Raw genomic sequence first — 23,729 nt, 5'->3', positions numbered from 1 at the left:
ATATTCCACATTAGGCTGCAACCTGCTGTTTAACCAGTGAGTTGTATCACAGGTCTTTAGCTTGCATGCTGTTGTTTTTTAGGGGTTTTGGGTTTTTTTGAAGGGGAGGTATGTTCTAATTTGAATTCAGACTAGTCTGTTGTCCTATTTTCAATAAGAAAACATGAAAGCCCTATTTATTATATTAGGTATGAACAATGACATCTTAAACGCAGAGTAAACCGAATTTTTTTTAGTAAGTACTGGAAGAGGTGAACAGCAAACGTGCTCCATGAGGCAGGTCACAGAATCGAAGTCACAAACCTGAACGACAGCAGTAATGGAAATCTATGGTAAAAGTTCCCAAAGCCTGTTTTTACAGACACCAACGGGCATCTTTTGGTAGACAAAGATAAACAGTGAACACATATGGAGAATGAACCATCTTTCCTCAAATGTCTGATGCCTTCTTGAACTCAAGAAAGGCAATGCTAGTTGACAACAGTAGTCAACGACAGCCTTGCCATCTGAACAACACGTGCTGGGTTTTTTTCAATCCAATCCAAACCCAAGCTGTTTTAGTGTTCAATATGAATGCACATAATAACAACGGCCCAAGTGCTGTTATTAGCATAGGGAATTCTCAAGATTAACCACTTTGAAAAAAGTGCAGCAGATCTGAAGCTGGTTTACACTGTCTACAGGAAAACAGCCTAGGCTTGATGCACAGAATAGATAAAGTTCCACATATTCATTAATGCCAGCTATTATAAAGCCTGACCCCATTTGCTTTTGTTAAAAGAAACATTCTATGCTTCCACATTTTATGTGCTACAAACATACTTACATCTTTTGCCATGTTACCAAAGACTAAAAACTAGTCGTCTTAAAATCTTGATGGCTGCAGGAGACACGGACAATGCTATTTTCTGGAAAGCAGAAAGCAAAGACAGCACCAGCTATAAAAAAATGAAAAGAGGGAAAGTTTTTACAATTGAAATTATTTACTACTACCAAATACAATTTAGGCTTCTTTTAATAAAAAAAAAAACAAACAAAACCCACGTTTTTAAAAAGGGAAAAGTTTCCCGTCATCACCTTTTCGTCCCTTGAGCCCCACGCTCACGTGTGGGGGGCACTCCTTTCCCGACGGCGGGGGTGCGTGAGCCGTGCCCTGGCAGAGAGAGCCCTTCCCCCAGCCCGTGCCCGATCCCACGCGAGGCCGGTCCCTGTCCAGCTGCGCCCCTTCCAACGCCGAGCGCTGGGCGCGGGCAGCGATCACGGCCTCTTCCTCCCCACCCCCATTTCCAGCAGCAGGCACAAGTAGGCCCCAGGGGCAGCTCCCCCCGGGGCCTTCCAGCCCCGCTTTTCTCCTCCTCCTCGCAGGCGGACGGGCCGCGGCCGCACCGGGCGGCACAGCCCGGCGGCCGCCCCTGCGCCTCGGGCACCCCGCGCCCGCCCGCGCCCCCCGCCCGGGGCCTCACCGCCCGGGCAGAGCCCTGAGCCCCGCGCCGCCTCCCCCCGGCAGCGAGGGGCCGCGCTAATCGCCTCGGCGGCGGGGGCGCGGGCAAGGGGGGACGCGCCCGGCGGCACCGCCGGCGGCCGCGGGGGGAAGGGGCGGCGGGCGGAGTGTGGGTCCGCGCCGTCCCCATCCCCATCGTGCCCGACCCGCCGCCGGCGGCGCCCCCCGCCGCCGTCCCACGCAACGCCTGGTGCTCCCATCCTCGGGCGCGGGCTGCCCGCACCTGAGCGGCCGAAGGCAGAGAGAGCCGGCTCCATCCCCCGCCGCCGCCCCGAGACAGGGACCCGGAGCGCGGAGCGGGAGCACCCCCCGCCCGCCGCTGCCGCGCTGCTGCCGCCGCTTCTGCTGCTGCCGCTGCGGAGGCGCCCGACTGCACATGTGCGGCGGCTGCGCGGGCCTGGCGGGAGGGGGCAGGGGCGGGGGGAGGCGGCGGGACACCGACATCGGCAGCCCGGGAACAGGGGAGGGAAGCAAGGAGGGAGGAGAGGGCACCGGCAGGGACCGCCTTCCCCCCCGCGCTCCGGGGGAGGGGGGTGCAGGGAGAAGAGGCGGCGGGGCAAGAGGGTCTCCCCCGGCGGGCTGTCACTTTCCAGCGCGCCTCTGCCCCCGCCGGCAGCCAGCCCGCCGGGCTCCCGGCCGGCCGCCCCCGCACGCCGTGGCCCTGCACACCTGCCCGGCGCCGCTGCCGCCGAGGGGCTGCCCGCGGGAATGGGGGCGATGCGGGTAAACGAGCGGGGACGAGCGAGCGCTGCGATCCTCCCCCGCCACCCTCCCACGGACCGTGCGCGCGCGACCCCGCCGCTCTTCCCCCATCTCTCCTTTTCTTCTTTTTTTTAAAATAAAATTTTAAAAAAATTGAAACTTACACTTTTGTGCGTCCCCCTGACGCTGCGCGCTGACGTCACGGGCGCGGCGCGCCTCGCACGGGCACACGCGGAGCGGCCAAGCCAACCCGCCCGCCCGCCGCTCCAAGGCGCGGAGGGAGCCGGGCATGGAGCATGCGCGGGATTTTCGCGCCTTCTTCCGACTCCCCGCCCGCCCCGCGGTGCCGAGCGGTGCCCGCGGGCGCGGCCGCGCTGCCGGCGCGGAGCGGGGCCCGGCGGGGCAGGGCCGTGCGGTTTCGTTGCCACAACATCCTGCTGCCGGTGCTTCCTCATCGCGTTTTGTCCGGCCGTTACTCGAGCAAAGTTTCGCTTGCAGCGATCGTTGCTAAAATTAGGGATTTTGTGGTAATCCAAGCGAAAGTTTTCCTTCGGGCTGTTGCAGCTCTTAACCTTGCGCCCAAAAGTAAAGCACCTCGGGGCTGTGCAGCCTCTGCGTGCACTGACGACCGCAGAAACAGCATGTTAGCGAGGGTTATGTGATGTAATTTACATCATCCTCCTGGAAGTTTTGGGGGAAAAAAAAACAACCCCAAAACCTGCAGCGTTGCTGGGGGCTACAAAGGCAGAGCCGTTACAGTGGAAACTGCAGGAAGGGAAAGCAAGCTCAAGAGTCGTATTCATCACCCCTCACAGGGGTGGATGCAAGGCTGTTCGATGGGGAGGAAGCTATACACAGTTCTGCACGCAAGACCAAGCCTGCACGGTACGAGGTTGCTCATAACGCAATGAAGAGAGGAGCAGGAAGTAAAAGGCTCGTTCTTTCGCTAAATTCATGATGCTTCCCGGGAAAGAAGATTAGTTGGGAATAGAACACACGACCACAGAGCCGCCACATTGCAGCAGCAGACAAATCCAGTGGAGAGAATGCTGGAGAAGATGCATTTCACGAGTCGACGAGATTCGCATTCACTTTTACGCCTCACTCTGTTGTTTTGGGTTTTTTTTTTAAGATGTTGGATTGTTGTGCTTTACCACAGTAATGAAACACAACGTTCATTTTCCTGATAAATAGCAATCTTTGGAGTTTTTTATTAACAATGCCTCCCCCCTCTCGCCCTCCTGCCCTCCCGCCCCCCTTGCTGCACTACGGTTATTATCCCATTTCTTCATTCCTCTTGACGGTAGTGGCCATCGAAGAAAGAAGGTAATAATGAAATTGTGTTTATAACATTATAACTTTTCAGAAAGCAGCAAAAGCTTTCACACGCAAACCCCATAAGCCAGCTGCAGAAAAAAAAATTGCTTCCTGAGAGACATCTCCAGTTGATAGTGCCGTTCTCCACCCTCTAGGTCATATACACTGTGCCTGAGGGTTCAAACCGTCTATGTATCTCACGTCCCTACCCACCCACCTCCCGCTCTTTTGTTTTACATTAATTCTTGTAGGAAAAACACTTGCGAGTCGACAGAACAAGCACAAACAAGGAGTGTCCTAGTTTGCTAGAATTTATTTTGATACATACTAACTGTCCAAACATGCTAAATTCTTGGGTAGTGGTTTTTTTTTTCTTTAGCCGAGGGTTGTTCGCAACTAATTTGAAGTGTTTGTACCAATGAAAAAACTTTCAACACTTCTCTAATCTCTGAGCACACCTTTTGCAGGTATTTTGGAGCTTTAGGATTTCGTTTGTGTTCGTAGTTTTGAAAGGCTATTCCACTTCACAGTTTTCTGGGAAGTGTCTGTCCCTTTTAAGGGTGCACAAAAAGCAGAACAGATCATAACTTTAAAGAGCATCAGTGCGGCAGGACTGCATGACAGATGCGAGGAAATTGTCTCAAGAGGTCATCTAGTCTATAGGCAGAAATCTTCAACAGATGCCAGCGGAAACGCACGTGAACGGGGAGCCATGCAATCTGAACACTGGGATCTGTGCAAACTCATGACTTAATTAAAGACCTCATGTCACCTGACCACCTTGTCAGCACCTGGCCTCGTGGGGAGGTACCATCTCCCAATTCTCAAATTTCTACTCTATTTTAGGAAATAAAAAATACAGCTTGGTACCATAACTGAAATTTTTACTACTCTCTGATTTAGGTTTTTCCCACAAGGCAGGATCAGCTATCCCTTAGTCACTCTTGTCACAACATTGTCCAGTTTGTTGTCTCCAGCCAGCAGAAGGCTTTCCTAGTCCCACTGTTTTTTAAGTGTCAGTAAGTCCAACCTGGCACTGGCAATTACTCAACAGAGGTGGTGGGAGAATCCAATGAGCAAATCTCCTGAGTGAAGTTGGTAGAGGCATGCCTTTCCCTTCTGCCTTTAGGGGTTGAGTGGGCTACACATCTCCAAGCTCTAAGGACAGACATTTCACTGTTCTTCCTTCTCCCTGCAGCAGTTTGTTGGCTCCCTGGTTGTCAGGTCAACACTGGATCTCTGATACTTTGCTGCTCCTTACAAGCTATTGCATTTCCCACAAAATAGCAACGCTGTTAGTGTGGCTTGCCTCTTGTCATTCAGGGATCCCGTTTCCTCCACCTTTGGCACTGCCCACATGCTGGAACACTGCCAGGACTGGTTACTGAGCAGAACTATGGATTCCTTCCCTAGACAAACCCCAGGAGTGCTTTTGTGGTTAGATTGTTCCTGGGCTCGTTCCAACAGGCAAGACCACACTAGATTTCTCACCCCCTCTATCAAGCATCATCGCACAGCAATATTCTGTCATACAAGGCACTCCCACATCTTTTTGCCTGCAAAGTTGAGGATGTCCAATCATAAAACAAGTGAAGTACAAGCTTTGTGAGGATGCTTTTCCTCATATTTGAGAATGACAGGAAATACAAATTCTTACAGCTTTTAGAAGGCTTTGTAGTGCCATGGACTTAGTCCACCATCACCACATTCTTGAGCCATCCTAGACCTACATCAGTCACAGTTTCAGGAAACCACCTCACAGCTCCCACAAATACCTTCCTACTGACAAACTGAAGCCACCTGCTCTGTATGGGATAAGCCGCAAGTAGGGTGGTTGTGGGTCCATATATACCAATCTGACCCCAGGGCCAGGGAAATGGCTCACAAAGCACAACCCACACTACCAGCTTTTAAACTACGTTGGTTCCTTTATCTTCACAGAATTATCAAGGATAGCAATTAAGGGGCAACACACAAGAACTAAAATTTTCAGAAAGCCATGTCAAATAAGCACAGCTAAATCCACCTACAAAATAAACCAACCCCCTCCCACCCAAAAAAAAAAGAATCTCAACCCCAAAATAGCTGAATGAGTTGCAAGTCAAGCATAGAGCAGACCTTCCTTTTCACTCCCTGAAGTTCAGCTTGACCATAGGAATATCCTCTCATCACTTAATGACGCTTCTGCTCTGTATCAGCTTTTCTGTATTAAAATGATACTGATCATTAGTTAATTAATGAGATAGAACCACTGTCCAACAATCTGGAACACGAATTTCCAGAAAAAGACCTTTGTTTTTCAAGAAACCTTCAACAAATCAGTAGATTTTCCTTTCTGGGCTTCTGGAACTCTGCTTTTTTATCTGCTTGACACAGAAAGAGATTATTCCACAGTACAAGCATAAGGTTTCTGAAAAGCTGCAATTATATCTAAGTGGGCTGATTACGCAACATTCTCCCCATTTTTCATACAGGAATGAGTGATCATTCAGGAATAAGGTCTGTTGTTTCTGTCCTAAGATCATATCATGAGACTACCCCATTTGGACATGGAATTATGCATAGAGCCATTATTTGCATTTCAGGAAATATTTACAGTACCTCAATATACCTCCAGATTTCTATGAGGCAATCTCAAATGTCTGATTGCAAACAAACTTACCGTATGTCTGTTAAGATTACTAATTTGCATTTACATCTAATACTGAACCAGGCAACCCAAGTCTGTGTCAACAAAGAGGCACAGAACACACAAAGCTATTTCTCTTCCCCCAGTTCTCCTAAAGCCTAGCCAAGTTGTCCTGGTTTTGGCCAGGACAGGGCTTTTTTTTTTTTTTCACAGTAGGCATGAGGGGGTTGAACCTGGAGTGGTGTGGGCATGTGTACCTCGTTATTCTATACCATCCTACCACATTGCCAGAGACAGGGAAAAGGGGCTCCCTCTCTTACTTCCAGGAAGAAACTGCTGTTGTCTGGGGGTCCTCTTTGTACGATTTTGTTATTAATATTGTTGCTGTTGCTGTTTGTTTTCTTATCTCATTGCTGTTTCCAGTAAATGGTGCTTATCTCAACCCACAATCTTTGCATTTTGTGCTTCCAGCTGTGGAGAGAAGAGAAACAACTGACAGCATGGTTTTGGAGAGAGCACTAAATTGGGGAATACCATTCCTAAACCATGACAAAGTTTATTTGGGAGAGAACTGAGAGTGATGAGGCAACCAGTAAGGTATCTAGATGCTTGCTTTCCTTTTTTGAACATGGTACCAAATAAGCTTTTCACTCAAATCTTTTAAAAGATATTCATGAAAATATTGTCCTTCTTTTAAGAGACACGTGCCATCAGTATTTCCTAGTCACTTTCCTGACTTTTAAAGAGTTTTCTAGAGAACTACAACTACCCACAGCAATTTATTTAGATAAAAGTTTTACTCATCACAAGTGCAATACATTATATAATTGCTTCAAGGGCTAACTAAGTGACATAATGAAAACCATACAGAGGTCACTACCATGACCTGTCATACCTTTTTCCCCCTGAAACAGGTACAAACTACATGTGAAATAAGCATCTTTCAAAGCCAAAATGAAGCATTTAGGAGAGATGCTTGTATTTCGTGCAGAAACAATGTGCTAGGTGAGTGGACAGAGTGGATAGGACAGTTAAGAAACAAATTATTTCAGTGAAGTACCTGGAAAAGAGCAAAAGGTCTGAGCTAGTAGACTGTTAAATGGAACCTGAACTGCTCCTCTATTTTGAATAAAAATATTGAAATATAGCAAAAAATCAGTTTTGAGTTTCTTTTCTGTTATAGATTCATTTTATTAAAAATATTTTATTTATAGGGCAGCTTTTTGTTCTGCATTTGTCTGTTTTGTGACAACTTTAGAAACCATTTGAGGGGAGGTGGAATTGCCATACATTCCTCCAATCTTTATGAAGCATTAGTGCCTAGAGGGAAAACCCCAAATCCAGTGAGCAAGAACTCAAATATGATGATCTCTACCCTGTCCCACCAGTACATACATGCTCCAGACTAATCCAAGTTTCATTTGGACAAGCCCAGCAGATGTCAGAGAAAACACAGAAGAAACTGAGGCTGCTACAGGAGAAAGAGGTATAGAGTACAAAGATCCATCCAAAGCTTTGTGTTGCTACTTGGAGGACAATTTTCATTTTAATTGGCAATTTAAACCTTGCAACATGCATTTTTCTAACCATTTTGTGGGTATCAGTGTTATTTCAGATGACACTGCAATACTGACCTGAAGTGTTAATGTATCTTAAATAGTATTGGGTTTAGCAGATGAACCTCAAGATGATACTTAAATATTCTGTCACAGAGTAGGTTATAGCCTATGAGTAAGCTTTCTCTATGACACTTAAATAATGGGCTTTTACAAGACCTATCTCACTACATATAACAATTTAAAGAAAAACTACATTTAAGATCACATTCAAAACACTGTTTTCTAACATATCATGGTATTTTAAGAAGACTAACAATTTATTCAATGTAAATGTAACTTAAAAGGTCATGGAGTTGCAAATACACATCCAGTCTGCTGTTTCCAGTTTTCTGCAAGTCAATTTACTTAAAATAATTTCAAATCTAGAATAGTGTCATCTAAGAGCCAACCTCCAAGATTACAGAAGTACTATTTTTCACATGTAATTGAAATTACACTTCCCAGTTTTACCACATTTATTTTTGATTTAAAAGAAAACACCTCTGTAAACCATTACTGTAGCAGCAGTTAGCAACAAGAATGGGTAAAAACTTTCAGTCTGCAAACATAAATTATGCCTTTTCTTACTGTCAATTTTTAGTCAAATATGTAAATAAATACAAGAGCTAACACAAAATATACCACTATAGGAAAATACATTATATGCTACAATTTGGAATAAAACATCATGCAGTACTGGCTGCATGAATTGGAGTATGTAATTAACTGCTTGGAACTGATGCTAAACAGTTAAACCTTTTCTTTGTGTAGAGGATCACTCTTTTATTCACCATTAGAAATTTGTTTTGTAATTAATTTTATACTGCTATATTAAAATCATAAATGTGTAAATGACTCAAGTCATTTAGTGAAAGAAGATACCATAGGCACCATAATAGATACATATATATATATATATATATATATATATATATATCCTTTTTCCCTTTTTGAACAAAATCTGGTGATGAACCAGCATTAACAGGATGAAAATTAAAAGGCACATTCAGGCAAAAAAAATAAGCAACATAGTTTGCATGACACTATATTTAAAAAAAATAATTTATGCTCTGAATAACAGATTGGATCAGAAACAAATGTTCTAGTAGATTCCAATCAAAGTAAATTTTGTAAAAGGTGTGCAATTCATAGGACACAATTATTTTTTAGTATTGAATTTTGTTTTAAGGTCAGTATAAGGCTTATAACCAGTCTATATAATTGCTTATTAAAAGGACTGACTACTCAACAGGTCTTGTTTTCTGAGTGCATAGAAATACAATGAACAATGAAGGTGTTTTCCTTGCAAGAGAACATATCCTTGTATTTGTGCAAATCTTGATCAAGTGCTTGAGCGTCTTTCAGGTCTCGGAACACATTTCATAATTGCAGCTCTCCACAAGGCAGGGGCAAGTAAAAGGCTTAGAGTAGTCACACTCAGAACAAGAAGATAGACCTGCAAAAGGCAAATAAAAGCCATTACTTCTCTAGGTTACATGGTAGTACAAAGAAGTATCTAGAAGTTTGAGGAGATTAGGCTCTTCTAGACCATGTTTTCAAGAGACTTCACCTGTCTTCCTAAGCAACTTTGCATATAGCTACGAAAGCAAACAAGTACATGCTCAAATCATCTAATTACCTGTTTACCTGGTACCTGTTTACAATTGCAAAAACATCATTATGAGCTTATAGAAAAACAATTGTTCTTATGTGAACTGATCAATTTTGATAACTCAGTATTTGTTAAAAAGTCAAAAGCCAATTATCACCTTATTTAAAAACCAAAACAAAAACATCCCCAAACAAATCAAACCAAAAGACCCCCAATCAATCAAGCAAATAAAAAACCCCACCACTACCACTCTAAACCATTCTGGTTTAACAATATAATGGCAAAGTTCACTGCTAGTTCTCTTATCAACAGGAAAAAAAGCAAACATAAATCCCTTTAAGTCATACTGTACATCTTCTGAAAAAAAAAAGCTTCTAACTACATAGTTTGAGTAAGTCTTAGGAAACAGAGGCGGGAAGTAGTTTTGAGGTCTCAAGCAAAAGAATGAGTTTAGGAAATTTCAGAGGTATACAAACCTCTACTTTAGATAATCATGTGAGAGCAGAAAAAAATGAAAGCCTAAAAGCCTCCAAGCTCAGTGGGTGGGCCCCTAAACTGGTTCTGTGATCACATATAGATATCTTGAAACTCTATGCAAACATGCAATATTTGTAACTCTTAATTATATGAAGGAGTGAACATGAAAGTTAATCACCTTTACCTACAAGTGAACAGCATTGTTTAAGTTTTTCACATGAGCTTTATTTGGAATTGGTTCCAACACTATGCAGTCCACTTGCTCAATGAAAATGAAAACCTCAGAACACCAGGAGAGCATTTTTTGTGAGCAGAAGCACAGAGGATAAAGCAGCTAGTACTAGAAAGTGAGGTCAGTTCCTGTATCTCTATAGCCATGATTTACCTAATTTCGTAATCAGACTTTATCTTCCAAAAAAAGTAACATTCTCACAGGTTCAGAATAAAACCAAGTTAAAGGCTTCTTTCCCAGGGGACTTTTTTCATGACTACTGAAAACATTGGTTGTTTCTTCTGTGAAGGATTTAAAATGAACAAGCTTTACAGGTTAAAGTGATTATGCTTGTTTAAATGTTAAGGCAATTTTCACAATATCTGCTCTCCAGTTCTTATTTACTGGTAATTCCTTCTTCAAATCTTGTATTCTCTCTGTATTGTACACTCCTATACCTCTTTCAATAGTTGTATCAAGATTTTAAAAGCAAAGGCTTCTCAGTCTTTATGACTTGGGTGCTACCTGCAACTCATTGTTCACATAATTAAGTTGTAAGTGAGAGAAGTTAAGGTAAAGCATTTATAACTAAGCTATTTAAAATACTAAGGTACAATATGAAACAAGTGAGAACCAGCACTAAGAACCCTGTCAGGGACATACAAGTATCCATTTGTATGGGTTGATTCTACTTTTTTAACAGTTGAGAGGAGCCACAAAATTGGAGGGCATTGGAATTTCAAATACTGGGATTCTGTATTACAGTGTAAGTTATTCAGGTGCAAAAAATGAAGTTAATAACCATAGAAGAGCTTACCTCCCGAGATATGATCCCTGCTCTTCGTGCTCTACTTCCCAGAACAAAAGAGAATTCACTGACTTGTGCCAGACCTGCTGAGACAATCCACTTGATATATTGGCTGGTCTTTGGAAGAATCAAAGAAAGGACAAGCACTGCCAAGACAAACTTTAAAAACAGTTTTTTTTGCATTATTGGGGGTTTGTTTTGTTTGTTTGTTTGTTTAAATGAAGAAGTGCAATAAACAAAATAGTACTATCTCTGTAAGATACATAGCATCAAATACAATAATTTTGGACATAACATAAAATAATGGACTTCTAAGTGTGTCTTCTGTATTTATGTCAAAAGAGACATACATTGCACAGTAAAAAGTAGCATCTTGTTTACTATAATGAAACACATGATAACTATCACAAATCCCAAGCTTGAGAAATAGATGCTTTGCCATGTGCAATTTACTTTTAACATTAAATAATTTTCTTTTTAAATACCTGAAGAATATTATATCAAACTGTATTCTAATCAGTAAGATTCCTCCAAATACATATTTACAGTAATATTCTCTGTTATATCAAATGTTCAGTTCTTGCATAAATTGTCTTTAGGGCATGCAGCACAGAGATTACTTAGATTAATGAAGATTAAAATATTTTTAAAAGCATAAAAGAAAATACCTTCATTATGACGACAGACAATGTAAGGAATAGCAGGACTGTGAGTTCATATATTACAAAAGTGGGAAAAACATGAAGTCCTAGAAGGAAAGAAAATAATATTGCACAGTTTGAGGCCAATATCTTACTATGGTAATTTTCTGGGTTAATAATAAATTTAATTGCAAGACTGTATTCTCAAAACAAATCAAACAAAAAGCCTTAACTTACTACCAACCACTTGATCACTAAAGCCCTAACTATCTAGACGATCACAAAAGCATGTCCCGCAAGATCCACCCCTTTTTTCCTTTGGGGAAGTTTAGCACAGGCAATATTCCCAACTGAATTATAGTGCATATGACTGATGCACAAGCACTTTAATTTTAAAGTTTTCTGTCTTCCACACCAGTCAGCAATACAAAATCTGAACTGAAATACACATCTAATGAAAGCTATAAAAATCCTGCAAGAAAATAATTCCATTGTTATGCACAGTCATTCTAATATTTTGCTGGTCATTTAACTTTTTTTATAGTATGGTAATGGACTATCACAGTGGGAGGAACATGATACTCAGAATTTGCACAGACTATAGCTACAACAGAAATCCAAAGTGTTTTCATTCTACGACTTCCATTTCCAAACTCTGAAAGTCACCTGAACTTGAAAAGTCACTTAAGACTGGAATCAGGTAAAGCCATAAACCCTTGAGCACAGTTAACAATTAAGGAATTACAGAAGAACCCATTGCTATGATGTTGATAGGGTTAGTTTTGTTGGAGTGGATTGTCTTTGGGTTTTTTTGCAATATTGGTCATTTTAACTTGGTAATTCTATAAAGAAAGGTAACAAGAACCACAAAGAACTCAGAAACATAAAACTAAATCCTGCAAATATTAAACATAAGAAAAAGAACTATTTGTTGGAGAAGTCCTAGAGTCACTGAAGAATCATCTTAGAACTAAGCCCATTTTTATCTCCTGAAGTATGCAGAACTTCTGCAGGCAAACATAACTGTGTTATCTTCGGAAACACGTTCCTTTTTCATAAAAGCTTCTAAAAAGTGAAATCAAAATAATAGTGGTATTCTGGGCAAATTCATAAGAGCTGGCATTTCTCCAACCCAGTTATTTCTGACAAAGGACAAGAATTTAGATTTCTAAAGCATAAGACATGTAAATCAATGCTGTAAGCAACTTCTTATTTTAATGCAGGACATGGTTCCACTAATTTTCCCTCTCTGTAGTGCTGCAGATCCAGATAAGCTGTAGAGAACCATGAGTTGTCATCTCTTCCAGAGTTACGGTAACTTCACAGGGCTTTGTCTGGATGCACATTCAATTGCCAATGGAAACCTTCTTCAATTACATCAGAGATCTTTACACAGGTGCCACCCAGTGAGCACACACACACCCTGTTTTATTTCTTAATTTCCTTCCAACTACTGAAGCGCAAATGCAAAAGACTATCAAAGTAAGAGGAGAGACAAAAGAATAAGAGACCAAAACCAAAACCACACCAAAAAAAGAAATCCACATATATGCACAGATGCATGTGGAAGTAGCAAGTAGTTTCACTACAATATCACATGCACAGTGCTCCTTCACCTTTAGGCTGACCTCAGAAAATACATGAAAAGCAATTAGAGAAATACAGCCCATAGCAATGGCATGTTTGATAAGAGGGACAATTCTGCCAGATCTAGAACTGAAGGTTTCCAAGAGAGGCTATAAATAAAGCCTAGTGCTCTCATCACTACTGGTGTGCTCAGTTCTGGAGCACACAGGCAGTCTGAAGTCCATTTGAACAGCTGCCCAGTGTAGAGATTATTGCCATATTCCAAAGCACAAACTACAGCTGATTTCTATACCAGTTCTTTGGAGGACAGTGTCTGCAAGGTGAAAACAAGCCTAAACCTGTCACATACGCTATTCTGAGCAGACAAATCAACATGCCAGAAACCATACATTTTTTTGAAGGAAATAAATCCCATCATAAGGTATTTTTATGGTCAGTACAGACCTTTGCCCCATTCCTAGATGAAAACCCAGGATAAGGCCAGAAGTGCTATCAGACTTCTATGCAAGCACATGGCGCCTTCCTGACAACACAAACATCATCAGAAATATTAATTTCATAGGCAGACAGTGCATGAATATGGCCAATTATTGCAATAGTTTTGATCAGACTTCGACTAAGCTCAGAAGTAACTTTGAAATCATTCTCTAACATGGAAGAAACACTTCAAGTAACTCAAAAACTTCAGCAGTGTCATCAGCACATGTCACACTGGCCAGCAGCCAACAGCTAGGATAACACTTAGGTACACTTTTACAGAGTTGACCACAAGCTACCAGACGTTCAGCTCCAAGCAGTGTTCACAAAGAGCTGGAACAGAGGCCTTGGTGTGCATCACTGTCAAGCCAAAAAGCACAGTTCACTCACAGAAGTTGCTATGTGTTCTGTGGACAATTACAGGCAAGACTTTTCACGATCTTTTTAAAAGTACTTTTTTCTTAACAAGTAAACTCCCTCTTTCCTCAATTACACAGTTTCTACCAATCTGATGGATAGCTTCTAAACAGCATATGAAGATCCAGACGTCTTGACCACATCATGGTTAGATCCAACATCAAAAAAGCAATCTTAGAGATCCTTGATGGCAAACAAGAGTACAAAAATCAGAACTATGTGGGTCAAACTGGAACCAGTAGAATTAATTCTGACACAGCCTCAAGACAGGACATCACTCAGAAAAATCACGTTAGCTATGCATTGAGATATTGTGTCTACTACGAGTCCTAAGATCATAGCCTGCAAATGCAATAAATTCTACAGCCCTGTCTAGATCATTAAGCAGCAGAGGGGAAAGCCAATCCTCTTAATCTTTCTCCAAAGGGGAAATTCCTCCAAAAGGACTCTAAGGACTCCAAAGGACTCCAAAAGTCCTTTTGACTCTATTGCCAGTTCTGAGAACATGAAACCTCCAAATTTCATTGTACTCCAAGCAGAAAAACAAAGCAGTAGAGCTGGATGGATAAGGAGAAGGTGATGCATGCCACCTAACAAATTCCAGTTGGGATTTTCTTTGATTTTCTCAGATTCAACAGAAGTGTCAAGAGGCTCATTGGACAATCCTTGTGTGTGTGTTTGTTCTGGACAGTGCTGGCAGTGTCAGCATCACCCATCTTCTGAATAAAAAGACTGAGCTGTTAAAGGGTTTTCAGCATCTTGCGTTCAAGGTCCAACACTGATCACAGGAGTTACCCAGAAGGGAAACATGGAACCTGGCAGGTGGGTACATCTGTGGAGCACATTGAGAACACACAACTTGTCAGTCACTGGAAGTAATCTGTTACCTCACCAGTGACAGAGAGGGTCTCGATGCCCAGTTTCAAACTCTATATTCCACATGTAGACTAAAAAAGAAATGGAGCTTTTTTAAAACAGTCAAACGCTCCATGCAAAGATGCATTTCATCTTTCCAAAAAGTAATAAAAACAAAATCAAATGATGTATGGGTAAAGATCTGTGCGCTAGGTACAAAAACAGAAATGAGAAGGAAAGTGCCCAAAATGTGGCTCTAAGGGGTTGGTCAAGGTGTTCTCTCAAAACTACCAGTAAGGACAGAACCTAACAGAAACTCTCTAACCTCAGCAGGTGGCATAAAGAGTGCCAGGAACCTTGAAGAACACCCAGAGGCCTCAATGAATGTACAGATAGAAAGTAACTCAAAGTGCAGCTGTTAATGCCTAACTGCAAAGGTGCATTATTCCCACAAATGCACCCAAGCGCAAATTTGAAAGCAGTACCACTGCACAGGTCAAGCTAAGGGCAAGTCCTGCTATGGATATTACATGAACAAGTAATATTCAGCTCAGCTTTTCGGCACCAGAAAGATTTCTGCAGTAAGAACAGAAAAGCAGGCATTTAAGAGAAGCAAAATAGGAATTATCTTTTCCAAATTACATACTTACAGTCACTTTTCAATTAAGATAATTTTTTCTATTTGTGCCTTTATTCTAAAGGGACCAGAAATGATAATACTGCAGTGGTATTCCTCAGGAGCTCAAGTGTTTCTGCTCTCTATAAGGTGCTTGCTGTATATAGTAACAAACAAACCTTCTCTTTAAGCAGGGAGGAAGAATCTTTCCCTGTGGCTTTTGCATAATTTTACACAGAAAATCTCTATATATTTATATATACATATAATTTGCATGTGTACATATGTAGGTAGAGAGCAAGCAAGAAGTCTTTAAAAAGAAATCTAGTAAGAAGAAAAATTAAGGAATATTTTTTGTTTTTCTCAGGTTTTCTTTGCAACATCACATTGCTCCTTTTAAAACCTACCTCCTTGTCACAGAATTTACTGTTAAGCACAAAATTTAAAAGTAATTAAAAGTAAAGGGGGGAGCAATGGCTAACTTTTATTTGGGAAGGAAGGACATTTTCTTTGAGGGTGGTGGGTTTTTAGAGTTTTGGGTGTTCTTTTTTTGTCAGTTTTGGAGGGGTTTTTGTTGTTGGTTGGTTTTTTAAACAAGCAAGCATTATCATATTTTGTCAGAGGCCTATAACATAGTTCTTCCAAATTTTTAGCTGATTTTCTTCTGAGGCAGGAATAACACTCATTTTCTATAAAATCACACCAATTTGTAACACAATTTTCTTTTTACTCCTTCTTGCAATTACAGTGACAACATTTGTTAAAAGGATTTTTAAAAAAAATTCTGTAGCAGAATGACTAAAATAATTTCCTTAGAGTAAAATATAGGCTGTGTGGAGTGCTGTTAGCATGCCAACTGAGGTCTTGCTATTTTCTTTTACTCTAGTAAAGTCTTATCTCTAGTCTTCATTTATGCAGCCACAAGAGTGTAGGACAGTATTTTTGTTCAGTCCCTTGTAAAATTCACTTTGGGTTTATAATCACTTGTCATGCTTTGTATTCCTGATAACACTATCCATTCCATCACCATCTTTACTGAAGCACATAAACAACTTACATCTGTAAACATTTAGCAATTACTCATGCAAGCTTGTCAGTTACACGAGCCCAAGTTTCATCAGAGCTCATCACTTTCCTCCCATTATTAAAAAATAAGTTGTTCAAATAAACATATTTATTACTAAGTAATCTGACTCATCACCAGAAGATATTATCATGGGCTGGATTAAAAAAAATTAAAATAAAATTAAGACTGGCAAGCATAGCTATTTCATTTTTGTTTTGACAGCCACCAGTTTTAGTTTCTGTTAAGAAACAATGAATATCAAACAGGTATGTAATAAGGAAAAGCATTAAAAGTATGCTGATGATGGGACTTTACTGTTACCTGAATAAATAAGTGGAGATAAAAAGAACAATTAAAAAATTAAAATAACAGCAGAAGAAAAACCAAGGGTGGTGTTGAAAAAATCCAGGCCCAAACCCTAGGACTTTCTGAATAAACGTGGGTTGAAGGAGGTTGGGTTGGTGCACCAGGCCACATCCAAACCCCCTCTTAGACACTGCAATGTCCCCAGCATAGGGACATGCACCTCCTGTACAATCCACAGGGAGAGGCAAGTGCTTTCTCAGGGCTGCCTCCTCACCCACCGTGGCCGAGCGCCTCAGTAACGTGTTCCAGTCTCCTTTAGGCAGAGCCTACTGGGGCACGCACAGACAGCCAGAGAATGTAGCAGGTCAAAAGGAGGTTACTGAATTACTGTAAGTATTCTGAGTTAGCTCCTTTTGCATATCCAGCATAATGAGTTACTCCCTCATCTTATACCTCAATGCTGCATTTCAGCTGGCATTCAAGTAGTGTCTGAGATACACCATCTTTCAATTATTTTTTCCCTCCATTGAGAACATGCAGATCACACCCTCCCAACTAAATTTCTAAAGGAACAAGCTATATAAAATTATGATATGATGACATTCTGCTTCTATAGAAAACCAAGTCACAAAAATCTGAAATCTACTCATCAATTGACTCAAATAGTAGTACAATTTTAGTATAAATTACATATACAGTTGCTGGAAAGACAAGAGAACATTAAAAAAAAATCCAACATATCGACAACCAAACCAAGGCCTTTTTATCTTAAAATATTTAGTTACATGTTTTAAATATGATGATTTCAGAATTAACACTGAAAAACTGATACTAAACCAAGACTTGGGAGTACAACATCAAAATGGCTTCTGAAACTGAATGTTACATTTAAAGTAGTAGCAAAGGCAAACCAATGTTGTGGTCAATTAACAGTACAGTATTTTAACAAAATAAAATCTACCTCCTCCCCTCACATTATAGACACCATTTTTTTCTCCTCACCCACCTTGTAAGCAATGTTTTTATATATTATATATATTTGATATAGTATAGATTTAACATTATTTACTATTACATATAAGTATCAAATATTTTAAAGTAAGATTTCTTGGAAGTTACCTATAGATGCAAAGAAAATGATGGCAAGAAAGTCACGTATTGGTTCAATACAGCACATAATCTCCTCAGTAACCATGTGACCCTGAGAAGAGATCAGAGCTCCAGCTAAGAAGCATCCCAGCTCCATTGAAACATCCAACAGCTCTGTGATCTGTTAAGGAATAACAGAGAATCTACTGCTGAGTGACTTTATATACCATTTCAAAGTGAAACTATAAAACTTTACATTTTATCAAATGCAGGAAATTACTATGTCTTTATGCAAGTTCAAAAACAAACAGAATTCAATATATGTATTTCAATGTTCTGCACTATTGTATTTATACTGAAGACTCACAAATCTTGTTTCTCTCTTTATGTTACCTCCTTTCCCACAAAACCAAAAATAAATTTCTTAATCTACACTGCAATGTTTTGTGTGACCCTTACAGACAGCATCTGATCTCAGAAGTCAGAGAGAGACTATGACAGCTTTGGAGTCAGGATTACATAATACATTGAGGCTGTGAAATAAAGCGTAAGAACAAGGTATTTTCCAGCTCTCAAACAAGAGGGGAAAAAATTAAAATCTAAGCTTATATTTGGGAGAATAGTCTCAATCTAGCAGAAGTCCCTGGCATAAATCACATTTACTGTTGTAAATTTGATTCCAATGTGCCTGTGTGCTTTCCTGAACAGGGATTCATTTAAGTGTGTAAAGTAAACTGCTGAAATGAAGCACAATGACTACTTGAAAGAATTCAGACTGCTTCATTCTTTTTAAATATTTTAATGCAGTACTAGAAGAAGAGATGAAACATGAAAAGAGACTAAAAACACAAAGCAACTGCTTAAGGCAATGCTTAGAACACTAAAAAAAAGCAAACTGCACTTCTAATGTATGGTGTGGTATAAAGCATGTTTTAAAATAATTACTTCAAAATCATGCAGCTGCAGATGGTCACCTTACTGAGAAAGGACAATGTTATTAATATTAATAGAACATTTAAAACCAACGACTTAGTTTTATTTTAATTTAGATTAAGCAAGAATACACTATAGTACTTTTATGGACACCATTCATCATATCTTGAATGGTGTTTTAATGTAAGATATTAAACAAAAACTCAGGTAACATGAAATTAATGGAGGAGTGCAAAAGAAAATAAATAAGTCTCCACACTATGCATAAGATAGCACCTAAAAATAACCCCCAAGACCATTGTGTATTGAAGTAATAATGTCTGAATGCTCATCACATAACTGTATTTGTGATAACACTCTAATTTATTGCAAGATATTTAAGGTAATAAATTGGTTCTGTCAAGTAATATAGTTAGTTGCTGATTGTGCAAAGCAAAAAAGGTAAAGTAATTCTCATTTTAAAACAAAAGGAATTTCAGTGTTTTTTAGAACAATTTGAAATTGTAAGAGGGAAGAAGCCAATATGTACATGAAGGACTTTAAAATCACCAAGAGATTAATAAAATCAAGGAAACAGTTATGAATAGGAAACACTTAAGTTCTTCTCAATCATACATTAGTTGTTTTAGAAGTCACAGTCTCTTGTGGATGATTAAGATCCAAAACAGCCTATTCAAATAAAGTTGGAATTATTTTTACTACTTAGCTATAATCTTCCCATACTTAAGTGCTATCAACTGCAACAGAGCTCAACATCAAAACTTTTATAGCTAGTATTTTAAACATTCCCTTGGACAGGATTAGGTTACCATAAAGGAAGACATGCAGCGTATCTTGTACCAGAATTGCATGATACTGCACTGTTGTGAGAATCACTCTTCAAGCAAGGAGCAATTTGAGTGTGAAAGAAACATGTTTGTTCAGAAAACATCAGACATAACTGGAGCAAACTGCAAGTCTAACTGGGAATTTGTTCCCACAGCATAAAAACTGAATTACATTCCTTCGGTTTATGGCAAGCCAAGTGTAAGCTCAAGGGCCTGGTAAAAAAAACAGGCAAGTTTTACTGTTTCTTGTCTAGTCTCTGGGTACTACACAACTTCAGCTCTACAAAATCCATAGGTCACTCTACATAGAGAAAAGTGTAAAGTGTATCAGGGAGCAAGAAAAGAACCAAAGATTACATCATCTTCTTAAGACTCTCTCCCCTCCTCCAATTTGTTCTTCAGATTTACAGAATCATCTAGGTTAGAAAAGACCTTTGAGATCATTGAGTGCAACCATTTATATGTAGCTTTATACAGAAATTACTTTTACAATTCCCATCTTGGTTGCTGGTTGTCCCATACCTACAAGTGGACACATTTCCTCAGCTAAAACTGTAGCATCAGCGCTTATTATATATAATGTATGGGCACATGCACACACATACTGGAGAGGACTTGTTTTACTGGCAGGAAGGCATTCACAGCAGAGTTTTTTACATAAGCAAAACCTGGAGAGTATTGAACATTTTGTATTCCCTCTCTGCTTGCATCACTTCTAATGTTCAGCCTATACCAACAGGGCTTTAGCCATTACTAATCCCTGTGCTTTGCACTGTCCTCTTCTCAACTCTTACATTACAGAAAGCTTTTTCAGTCAAAATTACATTAAAAACTTTGTCAATTCACATGTTTTTCTCAGCATAACTTAGTTTTCAGTTGCATTCAAGGGTCCCATTTTACTCCAATTCAGAAAGGATTGGTTTGCTTTCACTAGAATATTGGATTTTTATGTTGAAATGTTCCACCACGTCAATAAATAAAGAAATAAACATTACTGCTATAACATGTTCTGGGTGAATCTCAACCATCTGCTCAGCAGTTGTTTTGCTTATATTCTCTAATGATGTCTTATTGCTACTCTTTAATCATCACATTTTGTCAGAGGAAGCTTAATGAATATGGTAAGCCAGTAAAATTAAATAAAATTTTGGTGGAAATAAAAGTATTAGAATTTTAGGCTTTAGTACCTTAGAAGTAACTCAAGAGTAAAGAGGTGAATTTTAAGCTTGCATTTCAAGAAAGTGAAGCTGTAATGGAAATTTAAACAATTTTAAGTGAACCTTGTAAAAACTATCTCCACTGTATTTTATTATATAATTAACTAAAATATTTGAGATTACAGTTCTTCCTTAATCTTCTTTTAATTGATAGAAAAGTGTTCATAAGCAGTTTATAAGCCATTGAGAAGTACTTCAGGCAAGCAAAGAATGATATTCCAATACTAGTAACGATATCCATAAGACACTGCACAAAAACCTTGTACATTTTCATATGTAAAGTACTGCAATAACATCACTGTATTTTCTTTTCGGTATATAAAGCAAAGTGGCAATTGGCCTCCACTTGCTGCCAGCATCCCAGGTCAACCATCAGGCAGTGAAACTAGAAGCCACTTTTGCCCCATGTGCATGCACAGTCCTATGAACATGTAAATGTAACTGCTGTCCTTCTTGTCAGGTCAGATTTTATATTTTTCCACTTCCCTTACAATATTCCACAATTTCAGTTTTAAAAAACATTAAAATTGACTACTGTTGTCCTGCAGGTTCCCAATACAGCACTTCCTTATCAGTGTTTTAAACAATTTTCCTTCTAATGTTTCTGTACACATAGAACATGAAAAAGCAACACTACACCAATGAATGCTTAGGCTGACATATTCTTCAGCTCATCCTGGAAAAAATCTTCACTTACAACTACCAGTTTGGCCATTGATCCTGAATGGTCATGTTTACAACCGTAAGTTAGATTTGTTCCTTATGTTGCAATTCAGGAGAATAGTTCACCAATTCAAACAAACAAACAATCAATCAAACCGCTATCTGCATAACTCAGAGCTTGAAGAGGAGTTGCTGGAAGTACAATAACGATCTACTGAACCTTTGTTACTGAAGATAAGGTACATGACTCAAAGAAGCACAACTTTGTCTCAGCGACATCTACACTATTACAGAATTGGCACTTGACACGATCCCCACCTCCCAACCATGATCTGCCTAACTAGTTGAAGGATGAAAGGGAGGGGAAGTTAAATTATTTCTGAGAATACTTTGAGCAGAAAAGGTATCTTAAGCTCCAAGTCTTACTAAAATATCTGCAGGTGTAACAAGTTGCAGTGATATCTAAGCACCTCAAGTTCAGAAATACTCAAAAGTCACAACCATACTCAACGCTCCTCAACTGACATGATAATCCTTCTATGAAAATTGCTTATTCACACTGCAGTATAGGAACCTCTTCTGTCTCACCTTCCCTCTTTTCTCCCATACAGAATTTGTTCTTATATGCAGGGAAATGGCAATTCTTGCTTAATTAATCATCTGAGATTTTTCTAACACAGGAACCAAGCAAAATAAATCAAGTTTATATATAATGAGCATTACACGTGCTGGTGTTACACATTAATCCAAATAATGAATAAGCTGAGCTGGACCCCAGAAACCCAGCCAACACTGAAGCATGTAATAAGTAACTATATGCATAAGGCAGGAACACCCTATCATTCCTAGTCTCTTTTTCGTGTATTGGAAAGAATGTGTCCTGCAAAGTAACTCACAATTCTAGACAGTGAATTAAGTTCTTTAATTTAAAAATGTATCTCAAATTTTCTAAATGGGGACACAGAGTTGTCTTGGTTAAGGACGCTAAAATAGGCACTCTCTTATTGCTCCTCTACAGAGTCAAAAGCTTTTTTAGAATTACACCAGTACAGAAAATTCTGTGTTTGCAGATTAATTATACAACCTCCTTCAATATTTAGGTTTGGCTTTCTGAGGAGAAAGATCGTTGCAAAATCCATGACAGTTAATTGTTTTCCTACCTGGCACCCAAAACCCTTAATTTAACCTTTCCAAAGATACGCAACATTTTTTTCAGCTTAGATTGCAATCACTCATCCTATGTTTGTATTCCTGACAAAGTACACTTTTTCACTTTTTACATTTTTTTTAAGTTTGTGTGTTCAAACTATAACTTGTACCATTACTATAATGAATTTATAAATGTCAGTGAATATCAAGCATCTCAACTGGTTCACTGAAGTTACCTGCAGTATCCTTCATAGCATTCCCTTTGATAAATTATTCATCAACTTTAAAAGGAAAGAATTTTGAAAATGCTGAAGAAGCCTTCTGGGTTTGCAGTATAAATCCAATAAACTCAAACATATTTCCCCCAGCTACGTTTGTGTATACACATGTATTGTGAAAAGTCACGTAGACAAAACTCCGTGTATATTTGAAATGCAATTTGGATATAAGAAGCCCAATTCTATGGAGGCCATGGTTTTAATTAAAATAAAATTGCTTCTAGATACCATAATATTTTACACAACTTCAGTGGTTTCTTTGCTGTTTTTTATTAAAGTTGTTCTATAAGTGTAATGTTTGCTTGTTAGAAAGTAGAAAGGTGAAACTAGTTTTGTTTCTTCTCTTATTAGAGGACACATTTGAAATATGAATAGCTGTTTAGAGCAATGGAATGTTAAACTTATACAGTAGAAGTCACTAAATAAAGCAACGGTCTCACTAACTTCTTCTCAACCTTGTTCCTGAAGAAGGTCAGCTTTTCCTGTTGGGCTGTAGTAACTAAGCAAACACTCCTAGAAAACAGGTACAGGAACTTTTTGGCTTAATTATTCTCGGGGGATGTAACCATCTGCACATTCAGTATAATTGAGTGTCAAACCCACAACATTATCAAGCAACTGTCACAATCTGCTCTCCAGTACTATAGTTTTTCAGAAGGCTGAAACATGAGATAGAAACAAAAAAGGAGAATTCAGGGGAAAATTAACTATACCCAATAGGGTTAAACAAAATCTATAAACCTTAAGGCATTT

The 23,729-nt window shown here is 39.6% G+C and overlaps 2 protein-coding genes across 10 annotated transcripts in view; both read right to left on the bottom strand.

Moving 5' to 3' along the window:
* Nucleotides 1–2,505, bottom strand: part of TFDP1 (transcription factor Dp-1) — a 37,556-nt gene extending 35,051 nt beyond the window's left edge. Inside the window, exons 1-2 of one of the 7 annotated variants that reach the window (XM_068180229.1) lie at nucleotides 2,368–2,505; nucleotides 827–908 (exon numbers count right to left, since the gene is read on the bottom strand). In XM_068180229.1, the coding sequence (XP_068036330.1) occupies nucleotides 827–838 (12 nt within the window). In that variant the 5' untranslated portion in view covers nucleotides 839–908; nucleotides 2,368–2,505. Of the gene's footprint in view, nucleotides 1–826; nucleotides 939–1,077; nucleotides 1,259–1,724; nucleotides 1,899–2,367 lie in introns of those variants that run through there. The other 6 variants (XM_068180226.1, XM_068180231.1, XM_068180224.1 and 3 more) reach the window with 6 other exon arrangements.
* A 1,310-nt stretch (nucleotides 2,506–3,815) lies between these two features.
* TMCO3 (transmembrane and coiled-coil domains 3) overlaps nucleotides 3,816–23,729 on the bottom strand; it is a 36,992-nt gene continuing 17,078 nt past the window's right edge. Inside the window, exons 10-13 of one of the 3 annotated variants that reach the window (XM_068180206.1) lie at nucleotides 17,940–18,090; nucleotides 11,524–11,603; nucleotides 10,865–11,014; nucleotides 3,816–9,203 (exon numbers count right to left, since the gene is read on the bottom strand). In XM_068180206.1, coding sequence (XP_068036307.1) covers nucleotides 9,090–9,203; nucleotides 10,865–11,014; nucleotides 11,524–11,603; nucleotides 17,940–18,090 — 495 coding nt within the window. In that variant the 3' untranslated portion in view covers nucleotides 3,816–9,089. Of the gene's footprint in view, nucleotides 9,204–10,864; nucleotides 11,015–11,523; nucleotides 11,604–17,939; nucleotides 18,091–23,201; nucleotides 23,636–23,729 lie in introns of those variants that run through there. The other 2 variants (XR_010995945.1, XM_068180207.1) reach the window with 2 other exon arrangements.

Source organism: Anomalospiza imberbis, chromosome 2, assembly GCF_031753505.1.
Source record: "Anomalospiza imberbis isolate Cuckoo-Finch-1a 21T00152 chromosome 2, ASM3175350v1, whole genome shotgun sequence".
NCBI classification, from domain to species: Eukaryota; Metazoa; Chordata; class Aves; order Passeriformes; family Viduidae; genus Anomalospiza; species Anomalospiza imberbis.
This window is presented reverse-complemented; position numbering and strand designations above follow the sequence as displayed.